The sequence below is a fragment of the Gobius niger genome (assembly GCF_951799975.1).
Source record: "Gobius niger genome assembly, chromosome: 7".
Taxonomy (NCBI): domain Eukaryota; kingdom Metazoa; phylum Chordata; class Actinopteri; order Gobiiformes; family Gobiidae; genus Gobius; species Gobius niger.
Genome location: NC_136858.1, coordinates 33,490,000 through 33,510,176, shown reverse-complemented (window position 1 = coordinate 33,510,176; position 20,177 = coordinate 33,490,000). Strand labels below are relative to the sequence as shown.

Here is a 20,177-nt window from a genome sequence, read left to right as displayed (position 1 = left end):
ATAATCTAAAAGTCAGGTAAAGTTTTAACATCAGAGTGAAACATGTCTGCAGCGCAAACTGATAAATAAATGATATGTCCACTGTCTAAACCTTGAGAGATTATTTATTATAATCTTGTATTTCTGTGGCATGTCCGCTGTATGTACATTCTCCTCTGTGCCGTACCTGTCCAGGACGTATCCGAGGGCCTTCTGCCTGGTCCCGGAGTAAACCGAGGGGCTCTTCTCACAGGCCACGAGGTTGGACGCGTCGTGGAACAGGTGGATGTTCACCAGGTCGAAGGCACTGCAGCGACACACACAGTTACACGTCACACACAAATCACGCCCCTGTAATAACACGGCAGCCCCTCTCCGAAGCTCTTACTCTCTGATTAGAGTTGGCCGAGGAATCAAATTGATTTGTGTCTCAGAAATGATTGGATTAGATGTTTATCTCATATCAGTGAACACAAACAGACACTGATGAAATGAGCCTCGACAACAGACGTTTATAAAACACAGGAGATCTCATGAATGAACAACACTGGTTTACAACAAATTTGGTGTCAACGTTTTGTGAGTTCATTGAGGACAATTTCACCAAGTGCATTTTCTCTCTGATCTTTGTATCGGCTTTACCCAAATCTAAAAGTTGGCCGCCTACAGGCCAGTAAAACGCCTCATTTGAAAAACCTAAATCTAAATGAATCTTTTCCCTTGTATTGCTGGCATGATTTTGTCACATTTTTACAATTTTTAGTTGCTCCTTCGTCACTTTTCTATAGCTCTTTTGTGGCTTTTTTATTGCATTTTTGTCACTTTTTCCATAATTTGTGTGGCGTTTTTGTAGCCTGGCTATCACCAGACAAAATATCCCAAGTTATATTTAGTCTGGGAACCACCTATTCATTTTCTCGTAGGAGAGGTGTGGTTTACGATCGTCCATAGCCGTTTATTGGGCTGAGTGTCTCTCATGCGTCTGCACGTGGCCATAGCCAATCGTATCAATTGTATCCGATGACGTATGACGTGCCCGCAGTAAACTTTCGAGCTGAACTATTTAGAACACGGTCGAAAGCTTGATCAAAATATGAAGTCGCTGCTGTCATGTTCAATCTGTAAATAAAGTTTAAAAGTATCTTTTTGTATCCGTAAACAAACTACAAGCTTCCGTATGTCGATTAGTGCGTCATCGTCTCGCCGTCCCTCCTCGTTCTGTCATTGGTCCCAAATCCATGTGAAAATTTCGGCCATGGTCCCCAGACCTGCTGTGCAGTTTGAAATGATTCGAGCGCACACAGCAACATGGGTATCCCCACCCAGGCTAGCGTTTTTGCCACATTAAAAAAAAAAAATGTTCATCCTCGTTTTTGTTGCTATTTTGACACTTTTTTCCAAGAAGCTCTTAGATTTGGGTAAAGCCAAACTGGAGAAAATGTGTTCGGTTCTGGAGGGGGGTAGCTTAACAATTTTAGACACCTTACAAAACGTATTTTGAGTCACCCAGTGTAATACGGCAATGCATAATTGTTGCTAAATCTACGTAAACCCCTGTCTAGTCTAGTCTCGTCTCCTTACCGGGTGTAAAAATAGCTTTCCTTCAAACATTTACACATTTTCCAGTTGCTTTACATAAATCTGGCATTCGTTTTGATTTCAGATTGAACAATCATCTCCATGCGACTAATGCTCCTTGCCATTTTATCAAAGCTGTAGCTAGATCATCTAAACGACCCACAAAACCAATCTCTTCTCTGATCCCGTCCGTCCTGCCGTTTCTCTTAGCGCCGCCCAACGGGACGTCCCAGAAGGATTGCTCCTATCTCTGTGCGGGCCATATCTCATCTAAATGAATACTTACTTACACAGTCCATCCCCTGTCTATCTCATCTGTGTTCACATCTGCCATTCTTCAGCAGCCTCTGTGTCAAACGCTCGCCATTTCAGCTCTTTAGTCCTCATGTCATGCCTATATTAGATTACCCCGCCCCGTCCCCGGCTCCTCAAACAGCTTTTGTGCACTGAATCTAAGCGTTTCCATTCATCTTCTACTAATATTAATGCTTTGTGTCATCCGTTATACGCGGCGACTCGGCTAATGCAATTACATCGTATCAAATGGTCGTCCTGGGAGAGGATTCGGATTTGCGAGTCTCTGCTGGGGGCATAAGTTTTGCTCAGCTTTACATCTTCTTGTTAAACAGTTAAGAGTTGATGTGCGGACTCACCAGTCGGCCAAGGCCCATCGAGTTCGGATGAAGCCCTTTCTGGACCACTTGGACTGCAAAGAGGAGAAAAAGAGACATTTAGCAAACTGCTGTCAAGGCGCAACGTGACACTGTATGGGAAATTAAAGCCTTGGAGGAAAAGAAATGTTATCAAGCATGAAAAACCAGCAAACTTTCTCAAAAACATGTTTGGAAATGCATGTGATTCTTGTATTAGTTTAGAAGTTCACATTTCAGTTTTCTGTCAGTTCAACCTGGATAGACTCAAACAGACAAAGGCCACGATTCGAAAGATTTTTATTTTTAGTTGTTTTTTGTGCTCATGTCAGGAAGAAATATTTATGTTGCAAGTCATATGGTCTACATGCAACATGTTTTTGCTTTTTTTTTTCCCTTTTTCACCCGTTCCCTCCACCCTGTTCGCCCCCCACCCCCATGCCACACGTCTCAAAACCCAGACAAAACACAGAAAACTGAAATTAAAATAGATACATCACAGCCATGGCAACGACACTATATAGACAGATTGAGAAATAATAATAATTAAAAAAAAAAAAAAAAAAAATCATCAACAATAACAATGACAATAACATCTGAAAGGCCTAGTTTTCAAACATGTATATGGAGATAAGTACATTTACTGGGGTAAGTTTGGGAAACACTGGAAGAATTTAGGAAATAATGTGAACATTTGGGGCAGATTGGGGTAAAAATTGGGGAATGTAATGTGAGAAAATGTGAAGATATGTAGGGGGGGGAAATAAATTAATAAAATTTAAGAAAAAATCAGGGAAAGAGAAAATATAAAATAATTGAATCGAAAGATTTATTGTCATGTATATTAGTTTTGGCGATCAGACCCCGGCGGTAACATCGATGTATGAAAGTCAGTGTGGATGAACAGCTTGTAGTTAGGGATGTCTTCCCCGGAGCCTGGACTCTGGTGGTGGTATGGAAGACCCGTGAAGATACAGTAGGTAGAAGCAGTTGACGGAAAAGGTGGAGATGGGGTAGAGGTGGGTCGCAGCACAGCTGGGAAGCGAACGAACCATGATTGCTGGGGCTTAAAAGCGGGATCGAAGGCGATGATCGGCTGCTATGGAGGTGCGGCTCTTTACGCTGATGGGCTGAGGTGGAGGTGTGGCCCTCTCGGAAGTGATCATTGGCTGAAGATGATGCTGAAAGTAGTCTCCCAGGTTCATGTGTTAATGCTTCTAACTTACACTGTCAGACCAAAAACAAAAAGTCTAACTGTTCTGATCTGGGGTTGCTGCAGTTGGTCAGGTCAAGCTTCGGCAACACTATGAGTCCAAAGAATGAGATGAGCTGACGACGGTGGCACGGTGCTTCACAGCAAGAAGGTCCCGATGTCGATTGACGGGGCGTTTCTATGTCGGGTTCACATGTTCTCCCCGTGTCGGTGTAGGTTTCCTCCGGGTACTCCGGTTTCCCCTACCACTAAAAACATGTACATCCTTTTCCTGGTCTGCCAAACTACATGCTTTTTCATAGATATTTCAAAGACATATAGTCTGGGAGCAAGCATGATCTCAACGATTTCCCGGTGGGCGGGATTGACCGGCATCAACCAATTAGAACAATACTAAATAAGTCGCAGTAACAAGCGCCAGGAAGCCTTTCCAAAAACTTCCTTTTTTAAGAGGAACGCTTCGAACACTGTTTCTTGCCCCGGTTTTAGGGATTTTCTATGTTCCAAATGATTTAAAACAGACGAAAGAGCAGAAGAAGATCGGCGCCGCCATCTTTCATGTTTTGGAAGAGGGCACGGTGGTGACAGGTGACGCCTTCCGTTTCGTGGTGCGTGATCGGCTCGATGTGGGAAAAATCCTGAAATGATAGGTTGCGAGCAGCCACCCAGACGGTTCTTCTTTTGAACAGAAAGGAGGCGTGTCTGGCAGGCCAGGCAAGTGCAGACTCCAGCCAGGTGACTCTGACCATCAGCCTGGCCCCACATGGCATCAACAGCACCTTACGGGATGCCACAGCGGCATTTAAGGATGGGTCAAATGCAGAGGACAAATTTCCCGGGACAATAAAGTATACCTTAACCTTAACATTCTGAAGGACCAGGTTATTCCATCAATGGATTACTTCTTCCCTGATGGCACGGGCATATTACAAGACGACAATGCCAGGATTCATCGTGCTCATTGTGATAAAAGTGCTTCAGGGAGCGTGAGACATCATTTTCAGACATAGATTGGCCACCACATAATCCAGATCTGAACCCCATTGAGAATCTTTGAGATGCGCTAGAGAAGGCTTTGTCTAGTGGCCACACTCTCCCATCATCAATACATAAGATAACATAAGATAACATAAGATCTTGGTGGAAAAAATAATGCAACACTTGTCATTGCAGAAGCTTCTAGTGATCAAAGCTAAAGGCGGTCAAGCAGAGCGTGCAACTTTATTTTCGTGGTGACATTTTTTCGCTTGTGCAGTGGATACACAGTAAATACCTTCAGACGTAACTGCAATAAAGTGTTTGCCCAACATTGTGCACCCTTATTTAATAAACAATATTTGCTCAATCATGCTCTATAGCTATGGCCACTGAAACATTTAAATCAATAGGTTCGAATTGGTGTGTAGGTTTGATTAAGGGTAAAAAAAAACAAAGTCAGTGAATCTTAACTTGAAAATAACAGTGATTCATGGCGAGTCCCTTCAGCTATCAATCTACTTATGAATAAAGATGTGATTTCTTCCCATTTCCCGTTTGAATCAGACCAATCAAAGCCCAAACTGATTATCATTATGCACTATCTGGGTCGCGCTGTGACGGTGACATGACCGGACATCTCTTCCTGTCAATCCGTCGCATGACGCCGGCGCTTTTTTTTTGATCCGAACCTTCCAGCATTGAGTTAATTATCCAATCACAAGTCGGAGCTGGCCCTATAGCACATGATCCGACCAATGATGCGGTTATTAAATGAGAGACAAATTGATGCAGTGACTTTCCCAATTTCAAACAGATAAATGCAACTCTGCCCCTCTCTTTGCCCCACATCTACCTCTCTCTCTCCCTCTCCGCCTCTTTGTGTCTGCTAATGGAGACTTAACCGCGCTGACGAATAAACTAATTACAGCCCGGGTCACATAATTACAATTTGACTAATTTTATTTTGAAAAACTCTGATGGAAATTAAAAGGCTAAGAGGTATTTGATTGCGTCTCACATCCCTCAATCTGCATTAGGACAAGATTAACTGTATCAAATCGAATTACATTAGCATACGCGGATTAATCCATAGCGCCTGGCCAAGGATGTATGGGCCCAATTATATCTCGCCGTCCCGATGCTGTGACTTTGAGAGAAGCAAATGGAATTGAAAGTGAGAGCGGAGACACCGAACTTTGATTAAGAAGCAATGAGAGAATAATAGGACTGTGCAAAGCAGAGCGAGAGCTTTCTGTGGGAAACTGTGTAAGGTCTCTAAAACACAGAATACACTGAAATATGCTGGATTAGTGCAAATGAAACACAACTCCAGGTAGTTTTTTGATGAAAGAAAAGCATAATGAACATGGTTAAAAGTAGAGGTCGAGGGATAAATATCGGTCAGGCTGATTTCTAGGGATTTTACAGTATCCGCCATCGGCCGATCTAGCACATAGATCTCCGGGACCTAAAGTGATAGACTTTTCATTTGTTTGCATTGGGAAAAGTGAAGTCAGGGCTTCAAAACAGAACTTTTTTGATGATGATGATGATGATGATGATGACGTATAATATGAGACTGAGTGATCTGTTATGGATGTGATGCTGCACTGTACATATATGACACTTTCCCCTAAGACCTACAGATGGAAATGAGCTTGAGAAGCTACAGTCTGGTACGGTCATCTTTGCTCTCGAGCATGATGTAATTGTACACTGTCCTAATAGATAGATAAATAAATAAATAAACCAACTAACAAAACAAGTCCTCCCACTACTTCTTAGGCCTCAGGGGAACAGAGAAACCTTGCAATGAAAATATAGCTACAAGTTTGACTAAAGTTAGCTAGTTTCCCTAAATCTCAGTCAATATGGACATGCAGCATATCAACTTTGAAGCACAGAACCTGGAGAATTCAATCACTGAATTAGCTTTAACCTCCGCAATTGCATTTTTGATCGTCGTGCAAAATGCTAGCAACAGTATGCTAATGCTAACAGCAAAAAAGCAAAGCTGTGACAGAAACTATGATAGAAAACCTAAAGTAATAAAATAAAATCAGCCTCTGCTGGAGTGGTATTTATATTTTTAGGATTATAGAGGATTATAGACCAGACATTTGGAAAAGTCGGCCAAAAATATCAGCGGAACATATCGGCCGAGCATATCGGCCAATAAAAATCCCCAAAAATCGTCATCGGCCTTAGAAAAATCGGTCGACCTCTAGTTAAAAGCTCCAAGAAGTGAGTTCATCATCATTTAGGCTTAAAGAGGGGGTATTATGTTTTTTTCAATCACATAGCACCAGTCTATATCACACTACAATGATGACCAAACCTTCTGTTGGTCTGTAAATGCAGTAAATTAGAATAACTGCCTTGTATAAAATTGCTCTCTCAAAATGGCTGTAGTGAATGTCTTGAAATAGGCCTCTGTCTCTTTAAGAACCTCTGACACTTTCCGACACGCCCCCTCCACACGCTGCATCAGTGGGGAGGGGGTTCTGCTGAGGAGCAGTGGTTGGTTACTCGGCTGGTGACGAAAGCTCGGAGGCGTCTCCAGGAGGTGGGGGCGTTCCTAGGAGGACTCAGGCAAAGCTATCCCTAAAATGGCCGCCATCAGAGTTTGTACAGATTACTCAAAAATACGTGAATGTGCCAAGACAACACTTCAGGCATGTTTTTAATGAGGGAATGACATAACAACATAATACCCCCCCTTCAAAGTATTGCTTCAGCAATGATAGTTTACATTTAAAAATTTGAAATAAGGTTTAGTCAAAGAAAATACAGCAAGGACTGAGAGATTGATCTTTAAAGGCAGTAGTGGGAATAGCACCTCATGAAAAGGTGAAAAGAAAAGCTAATGGCATGTTAAGAAATCTATGGTGCCGTGATGAACATCCTTTGGGCACAGAACCGAAACAGGAACGGATCCAGTGCTGGATTATGAGCAAATAAGGTGAGAGAGGAAGGCTTTGTGTTCCATTTATGTCACATTAACACAGTCCTGGAGATACACAGCTGAGCACTTCAGAATTAGAAGAAGAAACGATCAAAGTGAATGAACAAAGTGAAATAAGCAAACTACTACTCAAGGGAACGACATTTTCAATGCCCAAAAAGGTACATTCTGCATGATATGTCTCCATTAACCTTGTTATCACCAAATTCTCCATGTAAACAACACTCAATAGGTGCAATATGACTGAGCAGTGGAACAGCAAAATTCCCCCAATTGTTTACAATAGCTTTCTCTCTTGGCTAACGCAGTCAGTCGCATCCAGTGAGATTTTTGTTTAGTGTGAAGCTGAATCCACCACAAGCATTAAGGAATGTACAAACTACATTATGCAGAGAAAAGTATGTGAGCTGGGTAAGTATTCTAAGAAGTTCATTCAGTGCCATATTTGATAACACCAATGGCCCTGGTAGCACCGCGCTTCATGTGTAATATTTGTTTGCACTCTGATAATCTGTTTCTCCCCTGAAGGTGATGGAGAGTCCAGGGGAGGCTGTTTGAGCAGAGGATGGGTGGAGGAAGGATGGGCTCGGAGCCGTGACTGCAGCCACACGTTTAATCCACATTTAATTTAAAGAGCCATTAACTACAATCACAGCATTCAGATCCATCACGGGCTGACACCGGCCCCAGATTGCCCCGTTTCCTGCCCCTATGACGGATCGCCCCTCTGCTCCACCGCTCACCGACCAAACAACACTCCCAGGGCATCTACAACAAGCCGCCAGGCCAAAAATAACACGGCTGTGACATGGGATAGGTTCAATTAAAAAGAATAAGAAATAGACATCTCAAAAAGCTGTTGTTGTGATATTTAGATGTTCATATTTTAGCCCTCTGTGGGGAGATTCACTGGGACAAAGGGCTTGAAAGCACAACCTACATGGAACAGAGTGAGCCTTGAGATCATAGACGTAAATAAAAAGGAGGTGTTCAATCCTCAGTTAGCAAGTTAGCTAGTAAGGTAAACTTTTCAGCCCGTTAGCCTACTCAAAGTGTCTTTCCTATAGCTGTTGCCATTAGCCAGAAAAACACAAACTTATATGAACTCAAAATACAGCCTGCCATGATTTGAGGCAGTTGTGAACTCAATATCAAATGTGCAGCTCAATACATGTCTTAGGACAAACTATTTTGTTTTACCTTTTGCACATTTTAGATTAGGCTGTCCATAAAGGAGTGGGGGGGGGAAGTGAACACGTATTTAGTCCTACCCCTTTTAAGTACTCTCAGAATCTAGTCTAGTACGAAAATCTGAAAATGTAACTTTTATGGTTCCGGAATGTTAGGGGTTGCCAACCTTGTTTTTATGTTAAAATAAGATGTTGGGAACATATTTCATGAATATGCCAATCGCGTATCGCCTTTGTTAGTTTTTTATTGAGGAAATAAGAGAAGAATGTTTTGAAATTGGAATTGATAGTGTTGCTTTGTAGCCAAGTTGGTGACCACAATCCTGGGAGGGCACTGTACAATGCAAATTCACATATTTTGCTCATTTATAAATCTGCACCAGGCTAAGGAACGCTCACAAGGGGGTCGAGCGGGTTGGAAAGAGTGTCAAACAAGTACAATTTTCAAAACTACTTAAAAGGACTATACAGAGTTTAAAAATAAAACTATGTATTTTCTTCCCCCCGCATGTTCCAACAATGTCCTAATGTGCTGATTGAGCCCAGACCTGTTCAACACAACTGCCTCTAAAATCCTGAACTGCACGAGCTTAATATAGAAGGTGCAGTTACACATATGACCTGAGGTGGCAGTAGTGAGTATAAAATGGCGAACTTGCATCTAGCCCCTTTAACCTCTTAACTCCCACCTCTTAATTCCCGCCTGAACCGAGAGGATCTTTTTTCCTCACGTCATCAGATGTTTTTTTCAGCATTTTTTTGCTGGGTATTCAACTCATTTTTGTAACTTTTTTTGTCATATTTTGTCACATTTTTGTCATTTTTCCTAAATTTTTTGTAATTTTTTTGTCACATTTTTATCATTTTTTTGTCACGTTTTGTCACATTTTTGTCATTTTTTCATCAATTTTTCATCCATATTTTGTCATTTTTTTAATCAATGTTTTCTCACTTTTTTGTCACATTTCCATCATTGTTTTCGTCTCAGTTTTGTTGCTATTTTCACAGCTTTTTTCCAGAAGCTTTTGGACTGGGGTAAAGCCAAACTGGAGAAAAATGTGCTCGGTTCAGGTGGGAGGTAAGGGGTTAAAAGAAACAACAAAATAGCAGCAGCATTATCTCATCTATTTATTTCTTTTTCTAGGTTGTCAAGTTTAAATCTTTGCAGGCTTGGGAGGTGTAGCTCCAGTTTGCTCATCTGTGCTTCAAATGATCTAGATACGCTAGAAGTGAAATGATAAGAACATCCGTTAAGTGTCGCCTTTTTAATACGATCATAATGTGGTCATAGATAAGGATTCTGATGGTGCAAGTCTCTGTCCGAGAAACATAATTAAGTTTTTTAGGAAAATTGCATTTGGTGGTATCAAGAAAGTAAATTTCCCATCATATTTTGTGCAGCTCAATTGCATTAAAAGCTAATTCTGATAGGAAATGAATATCATAAGATTTTCCTAATAAGAGGCCATTTCAGATACTAATCTCATGCCATCCATCACGACCTGCCAGAGAAGCGCTCCGCCGCTGCCCCGTTTAATCCGAGTGAGCGCCGCGGACACTCCCCTCTGAACAAGTCATCAGCCGCGCTCCGCGTTTTCAATGGGAGGAGGTTAGGCTCAAATGAATATTGGACATGTAATCATATCTGCCCATATATCAGGCTCCCGCGGCGACAGGAGCCAAGGAGGGCGGGGCTTGGAGGTCAGAGGGCGGAGTTAAAAGGTCGCCGGGCCCAGGGGTGACATTGGGTGACCTTCCGTTGGGGCAGAGCCGGCGTGTCGTCCCGGGACAGTGATGAACGGGACGGGGACAGAGGGTCGTGAATGACAGTCGGTGGAATGTACTGCAGTCAATGGAACCGGGTCTGTAGTAAAGCCGGGGAATATCGTATCGGTCGACGGCGGCGGATTTGGCGTGTTTGAAAGGTCGTTTTTGCAGAGGCTGTTGCAGGGGTGTGTTCACTTTTTCATAGAGGGCCACACATTGAAGCGTACGCGGGGTGAAGGGCCACAGCTTCGTGGTCAGTGCCCTGAAACCTTGGACTGGATGTATTTAGTAGAAGTTTAAACCGTACCCCACCTTTTTATAATTAAATCCTTAATGGCAGCTCTGTTTCACAATAAAACATGAGCTGTGGAGGTCATAATTGTGTAGAATCATTAAACTTGAAATAAAAAGCCCGAGGGCCACCAACAATTGGTCTGAGGGCCACATTTGTTCCCTGGGCCGCACTTTGGGAACTCCTGAGCTATAGATACAGCATGTTTCTTGGTCAATGTTAATATAACACAGAACACAGTGACCAAAGATGCTTGTTATTACTTGTTATTACTAAGTAATGACATCATTTATCTCGATGCTTGCGGCCAGACAAATATCTGTGTTTAGAAAAGTATGCTCTAATATCCGGGGCCTTTATTTACTCAAGGGCATCTAGGACCATGCCTTTATTGGAACCAGGCCACAATTAGAGACAGACCTTTATTTCTATTTGAGCAAAACGGACGACCAGGAAAATGAAGAAAAACGAGATTTGTGTCCATTCACACCTAAAATATTAGGTTCATTTATTAACTAACATTACAAACACTCTCCCAGCGGCTGGAACATTGACGCCTTTTATTTTGTCGGGGCACCAGGAAGTGTTTCGTTGCTGTTAGCGGAACATTGACATCAATGTCACTGCAGGTTTCTGTTTCGTTTTTACCGCGGACTTGGATTATTTGTTGTTATCTTGTGTAAAAGGCGAGTTTAGACGGAGCGTTTGTGTTTGTGATCGATCATGAGACTGACCCGAGAGAAGACGAGACGCTCGCGCTGATGGGAGGAGTTATTTTGAGGCGTGGGACTGACCTGCACACGGAGCAGCTGGACGTGCTTTGAAGACGCGATGGTGACTTTATTAAAACCCTGGAGGGTCAAACAACATTTGTTGTTTGCCCTGTTTCCAAATATAGTCACAGACGGTTTGAAAAGTGGCTAAATCTGTGTCAAAGTTACGCTCGGATCAGCTCCTCCGCAGCGTCCTCCTCGGCCCGGGTTCCCGTTTGTTTACTTCCTGCACGTGAGTTATCATTTACACGAGTATGAGACAAATTCCTAACATGGGGAATATTTCTACCGCTAGTTTCTAATATTAGCCCCGGCCTGTTTTAGAGACTGGCTTTAATTTGCCTCCGCCAGCCGCGAACCCAGCCTCTGTTAGAGACCCGGCCGCTAATGGAATACAGGCCAGTATTAGAGCATTTACGGTATGTAAGCGTGGACGGGGCCTGCACTTGTTTCAAAAGAAAGCAAAAGAAATGTTTCACTCAAAGGGCTTTTTTGACTGGCACATCTTGAGGCTACCAATCGGCACAAACAGGACTCCGACCAGGGCAGATTTGTTCCCTTCAAATGATGTCCATTACAGACTGCGACATTATAAAGTAAAACCAATGCAAACGTGCCCGGATCCCGCCTTCACCCCGTGTGCATTTACACACGCTCGAGCTCCACACAAAGCTCATGTCAGTTGTGTTTTTAATGTCAGGTCTCGTGTGTCCATTTGGCAGTCCATCCCATTCTCTGACCTCTTATTTGTCATCTGACGGTGCGACCCCCATAAATAATATCACTTGGGGGCAGGGGCGGGGTCGAGAGGGACAGACAGAGAGTCCAGTGACAGAAACGCACTGTGAGTAATGCATAATGCACACAAACGCTGACTGATCGGGCACATCATCCATCGGGACAGACGACTGGAGAGGGGATTAACAGACGGGACAGACCTCGGCTGGAGATAGACACTGCGGCAAAGATGAAGCGGAGAGGATTTTCAGATTCACTTAAGTTTTATGGAGAGATGTGTCGCAGCGTTTTATTGTTATCAATCAATGTACAACAAGTCGCTTTGTCCAAATTGTGGGGATGATTTTGACGCCTTTATCGTCTTTGATGTAACTTAGTGATTTTAATAAGTGCTAATTATGATTATAAATAAATATCCTTAGTGTGTTGTTATTTTTTAAACTGGTTTTGGTTAAAATGTAGAGCATTTTCTTCAGTTCAGCTTTACCCAAATCCTGTAGGCCAGTGTAACACCTCATTTGAAAGATAAGACCTACAAAACTAAATTGATCTTTTTCCTCACATCATCAGATTTTTTTCATCACTTTTTCGATTTTTTTTGTCCATTTTTTTGTCACTTTTTCGTCAAATTATTCGCATTTTTTTGTCAAATTCTTATCACTTTTTCGTCCATTTTTTCTCAATTTTCCGTCAATTTTTTCTAACTTTTTTGTCAAATTTTTGTCCATTTTTGTCATTTTTTTGTACATTTTTTGTCACTTTTTCGTCAATTTTATCTCACTTTTTTCACATTTTCATACTTGTTTTCGTCTCAGTTTTGTTGCTATTTTCACACCTTTTTTCCAGAATCTTTTGGATTGGGGTAAAGCTGGAGAAAATGTGCTCGGTTCAGGTGGGAGTTAAGGGGTTAAATAGCCAAAAATATTAAAGGGATATTTCAGGATTTTTGACATAGGGCCTCATTTCCTAGTTATCCAGAGTGCTATTGATTTCTGGAGATTTCTTTTTTTTAATTCATATTTGAAGAGTTTAGAGGTACTAGGCTAGTGCTAGGCTAGCACATGTCTATGGTAACTAGTAGCCTGCATTAAAAACCTCTTCAAAATCATGGGGTCGTCCTTCAAAACGTTGCCGTATCTGATTTGTAGAAAGCTCCTTTGTGAATTCCACGTGTAGTAATGCCGGCCGCAGGTAAACAAACTACTGTAGATCCGGTAACCTAGCAGATCACTCCGCCGCTGTGTAGCTTACAACCAGGAAGCTGATGCTGCTCAAATATAAGTTATTTTAAATGCAAAATGATTATATTTCAAAAATTATTTAGCCAACACAGGCGTTTATATCGTCAGACTAGTGTTATAAGTGATTTGCCTCGGGTGCACTGTGCTGCTTTTAATGCAGGCTACTAGTTACCATTGACATGCACTAGCCTAGCATTAGCCTAGCGCCACTAAACTCTTCAAATATAAGGACTGCATGAATAAAAACATTAAAAAATCAATCAACAGCACTCTGGATAACTAGGAAATGAGGCCCTATGTCAAAAAACTATCCCTTGAAGAATAAGTTTGGACTAGTTTGTTTCACGTTGTGGCTGAAGTATATGGCATGGAATAAATGGGCTCTTCGGCAGCATTCAGTTTAGTACTATACCTCCTTGATCCTTGGCACAAAGGCGATCTAAAAGTCAACTCTTAGGTGTCTGTCAAATGACTGTGTTGCCGGTGGATGTCTTAAAATGATGTTAGAGATATTGACAAGGTTTTGAGTGAGTTGTGTTGACTGTGGAAGCCTTTTGCCCTTCAGCGTACTGCGCATTGCAACATGCGTGTAAGCTGGAGGACTAGCACCAACTCACCCTCTTCAAAAGACTGTTTTTGAGATGAACAAACGCAAACATTGAAGTCCACGGCCCTGACGACTGACTGATGTCCTTTACTTACGCTGCGTTCCAAATTATTATGCAAATTGGATTTTTGTGTCAAAAAGGTAAACAAAAAACAAAAAACAATATTAATTAAACTCATGGATGGTATCGTGTCTTGGGGGTCTATGAATCTCTGACATTAATCTCAGAGACCTGGGATGATTAGTTTTCAGGTTAAGCCCAGTTAAGGGAAAAACTACTGAAAAAGGGTGTTACACTTTTTTAAGCAGATCATCATTTTCAAGCAATATGGGAAAGAAAAAGGGTCTCTCTGCTGAAGGTGTGAAAATGACCTTTGAAAAATATGTGGAGTTTCTGACTGACCACTGTCTTCTATGCTACAAAATGAAGAGCCGTGCTTTCTCTAACAAAATCCTCTTCATGCATGACAACACACCATGTCCTGCTGTAAAGAAAACCCCTGCATCACTGGCTGCTATGAGCATAAAAGGAGAGAAACTCATGATGTGGACCCCATCCTCCCCTGACCTCAACCCTTTTGAGAACCTCTGGAGCCTCAACAAAAAAAAAACTTCTATGAGGGTGGGAGGCAGTTTTCATCCAAACTGCAGCTCTGGGAGGCTATTCTAACATCCTGTAAAGAAATCCAAGCAGAAACTGTCCAAAAACTCACAAGTTTAATGGATTTAAGAATTTTGAAGCTGCTATCACACAAGGGCTCCTATGGTAAAGTATAACTTGACCTGTTAATATTTTTTTGATTGAAATAGCTTTTGATTTCAGTAAATATGACCTTTTAATACTACAAATTCAACAAATGACCATTTTCAGTTAATTACAAGCTTTAAAATGTATTGAAACGATGAGTTGCATAATAATTTTGAACAGTGGATTTTGAGGTTTTTACTACATTTATTTTTGAAAAAAATACTGTTATCACTAGGAATTTTTTTCCACCACATTTAAATGATCCTTTACCAGTTAAAGACTTGAAAATTATGCTGACTCTCATTTGAGTTGACAATTTAGAAAATCTTAGAAAAATGTCATTTGCATAATAATTTGGAACGCAGTGTAAAGATGAAAAGAGACCAAGTAACATCTCAATACTGTTGTTAAACACAAATACATAAATGAACAAAGCACAGGCATTGGGGAGCTTTTGGACATGGGCTTTTCTGTCTACGATGGACAGTGCAATAAAGAATCGAAAATTATATTGAATGAAAATAAAATAAATAAATAAATGGCATCAGCACAATTCTAATATAGCTGCTCTTAAATGTGTCGCCTACTTTACTTAAGGAAATATGTTTGAGTAAATGACCTAATTACAAACCAATCTGCTGTGAAAAAAAGTAAGAATGTTGAAGAAAATGCCTTGTACTCGTATCGGTATTCGGTATCGGCGAGTACTTAGATCAAAGTGCTTTAATCAAAGTACTTGTATCGGTTTTAGAAAAAAGTGGTATCGGTGCATCCTACATTAACGACAGCAACATCGCCCACAGCGCACCTTTAATTGTCACACATTTGAGCTCTTTCAGCGTCGGGGCCTGCTCCACATTTGCGGCTCTCATTTGATTGTGATGCAGACATAATAAAGTCATTTAAGATCCCCGCGCCGCGTCCATGCATCAGGGCTGTCAGCTCTACACGGCCCGCGCGTCTGCAGGTGCCTCCCCGCCCCGTGACAAACGCGAGTCCGTGTTCGGAGCCATCCGGGTTTCCAAATGACTTCATCTTCTTAACACGCTCAACATCAACGACGATGAATCTCCGGCTGGCGGCGGCGCTAAATCAAGGGGGAACTTAACTTTGATGGAGGGACGAACTTGAAAGTAATCACGCCCCGTACCGAGAGTGGACTACAGAGGGCACTAAAAGGGTACGACAAGTCAAAGCCGTTATGGACGCGGTCAAGCTGCCAAAACAACGCGCAAACTCGGGATACGCAGTTTGATCTACAGCCCCGCGGCCATATTCTTTCTCCCAATGTAAAACAATCAATAGCAAGGGCACATTAAGGTCTGGGGGGCTGTGTACTTTATTTATATAAGCCAATGACAAATCCTTATGATGCAATGGGTTTTGGAGGCATGTATTACCGCGCCAAGCAAATAAATATATGGAGGGTGCCACGGAGGGGGAGATTGACGGGCCTCGACAAATCCATCACGCCGACCTTTCAAAATAAATGCACCTACTATTTTGTCCGCTTCCCCTCTTATTCAGCATTTCAATTAATGTCCCCTTCCGGCGCTCGGAGCCGTAACTCATAAAGGGATTACGGAGAGGACGGACCCCGGTGCATATGTAGAAGGCTGTCGCTTAAATCAAACACAAACTGGGGCGAGAAAGGAGAGAAACGGACAAATAAGAGACTGCTGTTATTTACGGCGGAGTGTAGTCGCTTAATAATCTAATAGTTTGCGGCAGTGATTTAAGGGGAGTGTTTGTTGTGCGCCGTGATTCACGCTGAAAAGGAAGCTTCAATTTGAGTGTTTGAGAATATGAGATGAAAAGAGAACCTGAAAAGAGGGTTGGGTTTCGAACTGCTTCTTTGAGTAATCTTTGGATCGTAACCGGTGGCTAATCTATTCTTAGATGTTCTCTAAAACTTCCTCCTGAGGTCCTACGTATCCAAGAAATGCTTTCCTCATCTCTTTTTTTCCCCTTCTTTCCAGTTGGGCAGCAAAGGGGAGCAAATGGAGGAGGGGTTGGGTAGTTTGTTTGTTTTCAGGTTTGTTTTATTTTTTTGTTTTACCCCAAAGTGAGGCATGCAGCCCAGTTAAAGCCTTTGGGCCTGTAATAGTACAACTGTGAGAGTCAATTATTAATATTTTTTTCCCCTGGCAGCCAAAAAGTACCACGGCCCACCGGGAAACGTCCCGCCTTTCCCCATTACCCAGCTCTAGGCTTTATAGGAATAGGCCACCATTTATACATACTGAGATATGCTCTTACCTTAACTTAGATGAGTTCATTTGTACCTGTCTGGTCTTCATGCGTGCCCTCAGTCACGAAAACACAGTACAGACTCCTCCTCTCCACTATAGCTCCAAACGAGGTGAAGAGAGAAGCTACCGAGCTCTTCCACGTTTTCCCTATTTAAATATGGTTATGTGAGCCTTTACACGATGCAAGTATAGTCACACAAAATTAAACGATTTTCTAAGCGGATAAAAAGGGGAACTATATTGTAAGGCGTAATAATACCAGGAGTACTTCGACATCCGCGCAGTAATATCTTCGCTTTATTGTGCGGACACCGAAGTACTCCTGGTATAATAGCTATATAGGAGAGGAGGAGTTTACGTGACTGAGGGCACACGTGAAGATCAGACAGGTACAAATGAACTCGTCTAAGCTAAGGTAAGAACATATCTCAGTATGTTAAAACGGTGGCCTATTCCTTTAACCTCTTAACTCCCGCCTGAACCGAGAGGATCTTTTTCCTCACGTCATCAGATTTTTTTTTTCCATATTTTTTTTGTTGGGTATTCAACTCATTTTTGTAACTTTTTTTGCCATTTTTTGTCACATTTTTGTAATTTTTTTGTCAAATTTTTGTAATTTTTTTGTCACATTTTAATCAAATTTTTGTAATTTTTTTTGTAATTTTTTGTCCATTTTTTAAATCACATTTTTGTAATTTTTTTTGGTCCATTTTTTGTCCATTTCTTGTGACATTTTTGCCACTTTTTCATCAATTTTTTCGTCACTTTTTGTCAATGTTTTCTAGCTTTTTTGTCACATTTCCATCATTGTTTTCGTCCCAGTTTTGTTGCTACAGTATTTTCACAGCTTTTTTCCAGAAGCTTTTGGACTGGGGTAAAGCCAAACTGGAGAAAATGTGCTCGGTTCAGGTGGGAGTTAAGGGGTTAATGGAAAAAAAACATTGTTAGCATGAAAGAAGGTAGAGTGCAGGAAGAGACATTGAGCTACATTATACTTTAAAGCTGCACTACCTGAATTTACCCCTGAAAGTCAGAAGTAGTTGAGCAAAGTCTCTCAGTTGTCGCCTAAATGCATTTCTAGCTGTCACAGACCCTCCACACATAACGATTGTTCACTTGAGTTAATTAGAAGCACGTCTCAGAGTTTACAGTAGCTTTTGTTATTTAATGGGTGGGGTATTATGCAAAATTGATGTCTCAATTGTCTCATGTAAAGCGCTTTGTGACTATATGTCTGTGAAAGGCGCTATATAAATAAAGATCTTCTTCTTTTTATGTCATTCCCTCATTAAAAACATGCCTGAAGTGTTGCCTTGGCACATTCACGTATTTTTGAGTAATCTGTAAAAACTCTGATGGCAGCCATTTTAGGGATAGGTTTGCCTGAGTCCTCCTAGGAACGCCCCCACCTCCTGGAGACGCCTCCGAGCTTTCGTCACCAGCCGAGTAACCAACCACTGCTCCTCAGCAGAACCCCCTCCCCACTGATGCCACAGACAGCGTGTGGAGGGGGCGTGTCGGAAAGGGTCAGAGGTTCTTAAAGAGACAGAGGCCTATTTCAAGACATTCGCTACAGCCATTTTGAGAGAGCAATTTTATACAAGGCAGTTATTCTAATTTACTGCATTTACAGACCAACAGAAGGTTTGGTCATCATTGTAGTGTGATATAGACTGGTGCTATGTGTTTGAAAAAAGCATAATACCCCCTTTAATGGCTCTTCCGAAAGTTAAATATACAGTAAATAAATGTCTCAAGGCAGCTGTGGCAAGAAAGAAGGTGAATTACCTCCAGTTAAGTGTCTTTGAGTTTGTAGAAAAGTGATCGTGGCCAATATCTCATTCAACACTTCATCGGATACAAACACTTTCACTAGAATAATTGAATAGACAGAAATGTATGTGTTTTGTAGTGTTTGTTTAGTCCCAGCCTCATCTCGAGCTTCTATTGTTTTCAGCACAAATGCAACATCGATCACTCCCATCATGCCTTTACCACAAAAGTTGCCCGTTCAAAGTCACTGCATATTACAAATCGGGAAAACACAGTGTGACTGAACGGCGGCCCATTTAAATGAAGTGCGGATGCATCGTAAGTGCATCTTTATTCACAGAGACGTCCCAAAACCCTCGTACAATGATCTCACCAGCGCTCACACTTTATTAATGACAAACCGTAAAGGTAAAGTCACTGGGAACAACTCATCCGTCCGCTGTCCGCCGTCACTCTCCGCCTCTCCCGCTGTCACGCCTGACGACTTTCAAAACCCACCTCGCCGCGAATTGTCTCCCTTGTAAAGCTTTTTAATAAATCCGCACTTGTCACAAACGGTGGTCTCGCACGGAGCGACCCAGAAGATTCTTGCGCTGGATCGTCCGGTCCAACGCGGGGCCCCCGTCGCTGTAATAGGATTCCTCAAAGCGGGGTAGATGGATGGAGAATCTAGGCTGTTTCATCTGCTAAAAGAGGGCATAAATCAGCGGCGAAGGGAGCGGAGACGAGACCGGGGTTATCAGCGGTCTGCCTCCCCGCGCGAGAGCTTTGCATTAGAGCATTAGTGAAATTAATTCATCTTTCATAAGAGGTTTGAGTCGTATCCGTGATCTATGATAACAACCAATTTCTCACTACGGGGAGCCGGAGGAGAGGGGGGGGGGGTAAAAAAAATACTAGTGCGCGGACCGGGATAGACAACACAAATGTGCTCTTTTCAAATGGGCCAACATTATGAGGAGGGCAGCGCTCCGAATCATCAGTTCAGATTCATGTCCCGCGACTGGAGCAGGGAGGAAGCCTCTGTACAACTTTGATCATCTGCCCCCCTCCTTTTGGAACTCGACTAAAAAGTACAAGTTACATTTCTTAAAGACACACTGCGTAACACTTTGGAAAACAAGACATGCTCCCAATGTCCAGCTAGGCACAGAGAAAGCTATTATTGCAGTGGGTAAACGAAGAATGGATTTGGATGAGGACCTGGCCTACTTAAATCTCATATTTGGCTGCCTTTAGTTGACATCTCCATGGAGACAAGCGGAAGTTGTTTATTCTGTATCTGTATTTTGTTGTTATTTATCAGGGTAAATGTTGCAAGGTGTGGCTTTAAGATTTGCCAACATGAAGAAGGATGAGGGACAATTCCAATATATATATACCACTAAAAACATGTACAATAGGCCAGGATGAATGAGATTGTGTTTGAGAGT

At 42.0% G+C, this 20,177-nt stretch overlaps 1 protein-coding gene across 2 annotated transcripts in view; it reads right to left on the bottom strand.

The window, feature by feature from the left end:
• inpp5a (inositol polyphosphate-5-phosphatase A) overlaps positions 1–20,177 on the bottom strand; it is a 350,565-nt gene that overhangs the window by 159,095 nt on the left and 171,293 nt on the right. For both annotated transcript variants that reach the window (XM_079560596.1, XM_079560595.1), the window contains exons 7-8: positions 2,211–2,263; positions 167–286 (exon numbers count right to left, since the gene is read on the bottom strand). In XM_079560596.1, coding sequence (XP_079416722.1) covers positions 167–286; positions 2,211–2,263 — 173 coding nt within the window. The remainder of the gene's footprint in view (positions 1–166; positions 287–2,210; positions 2,264–20,177) is intronic.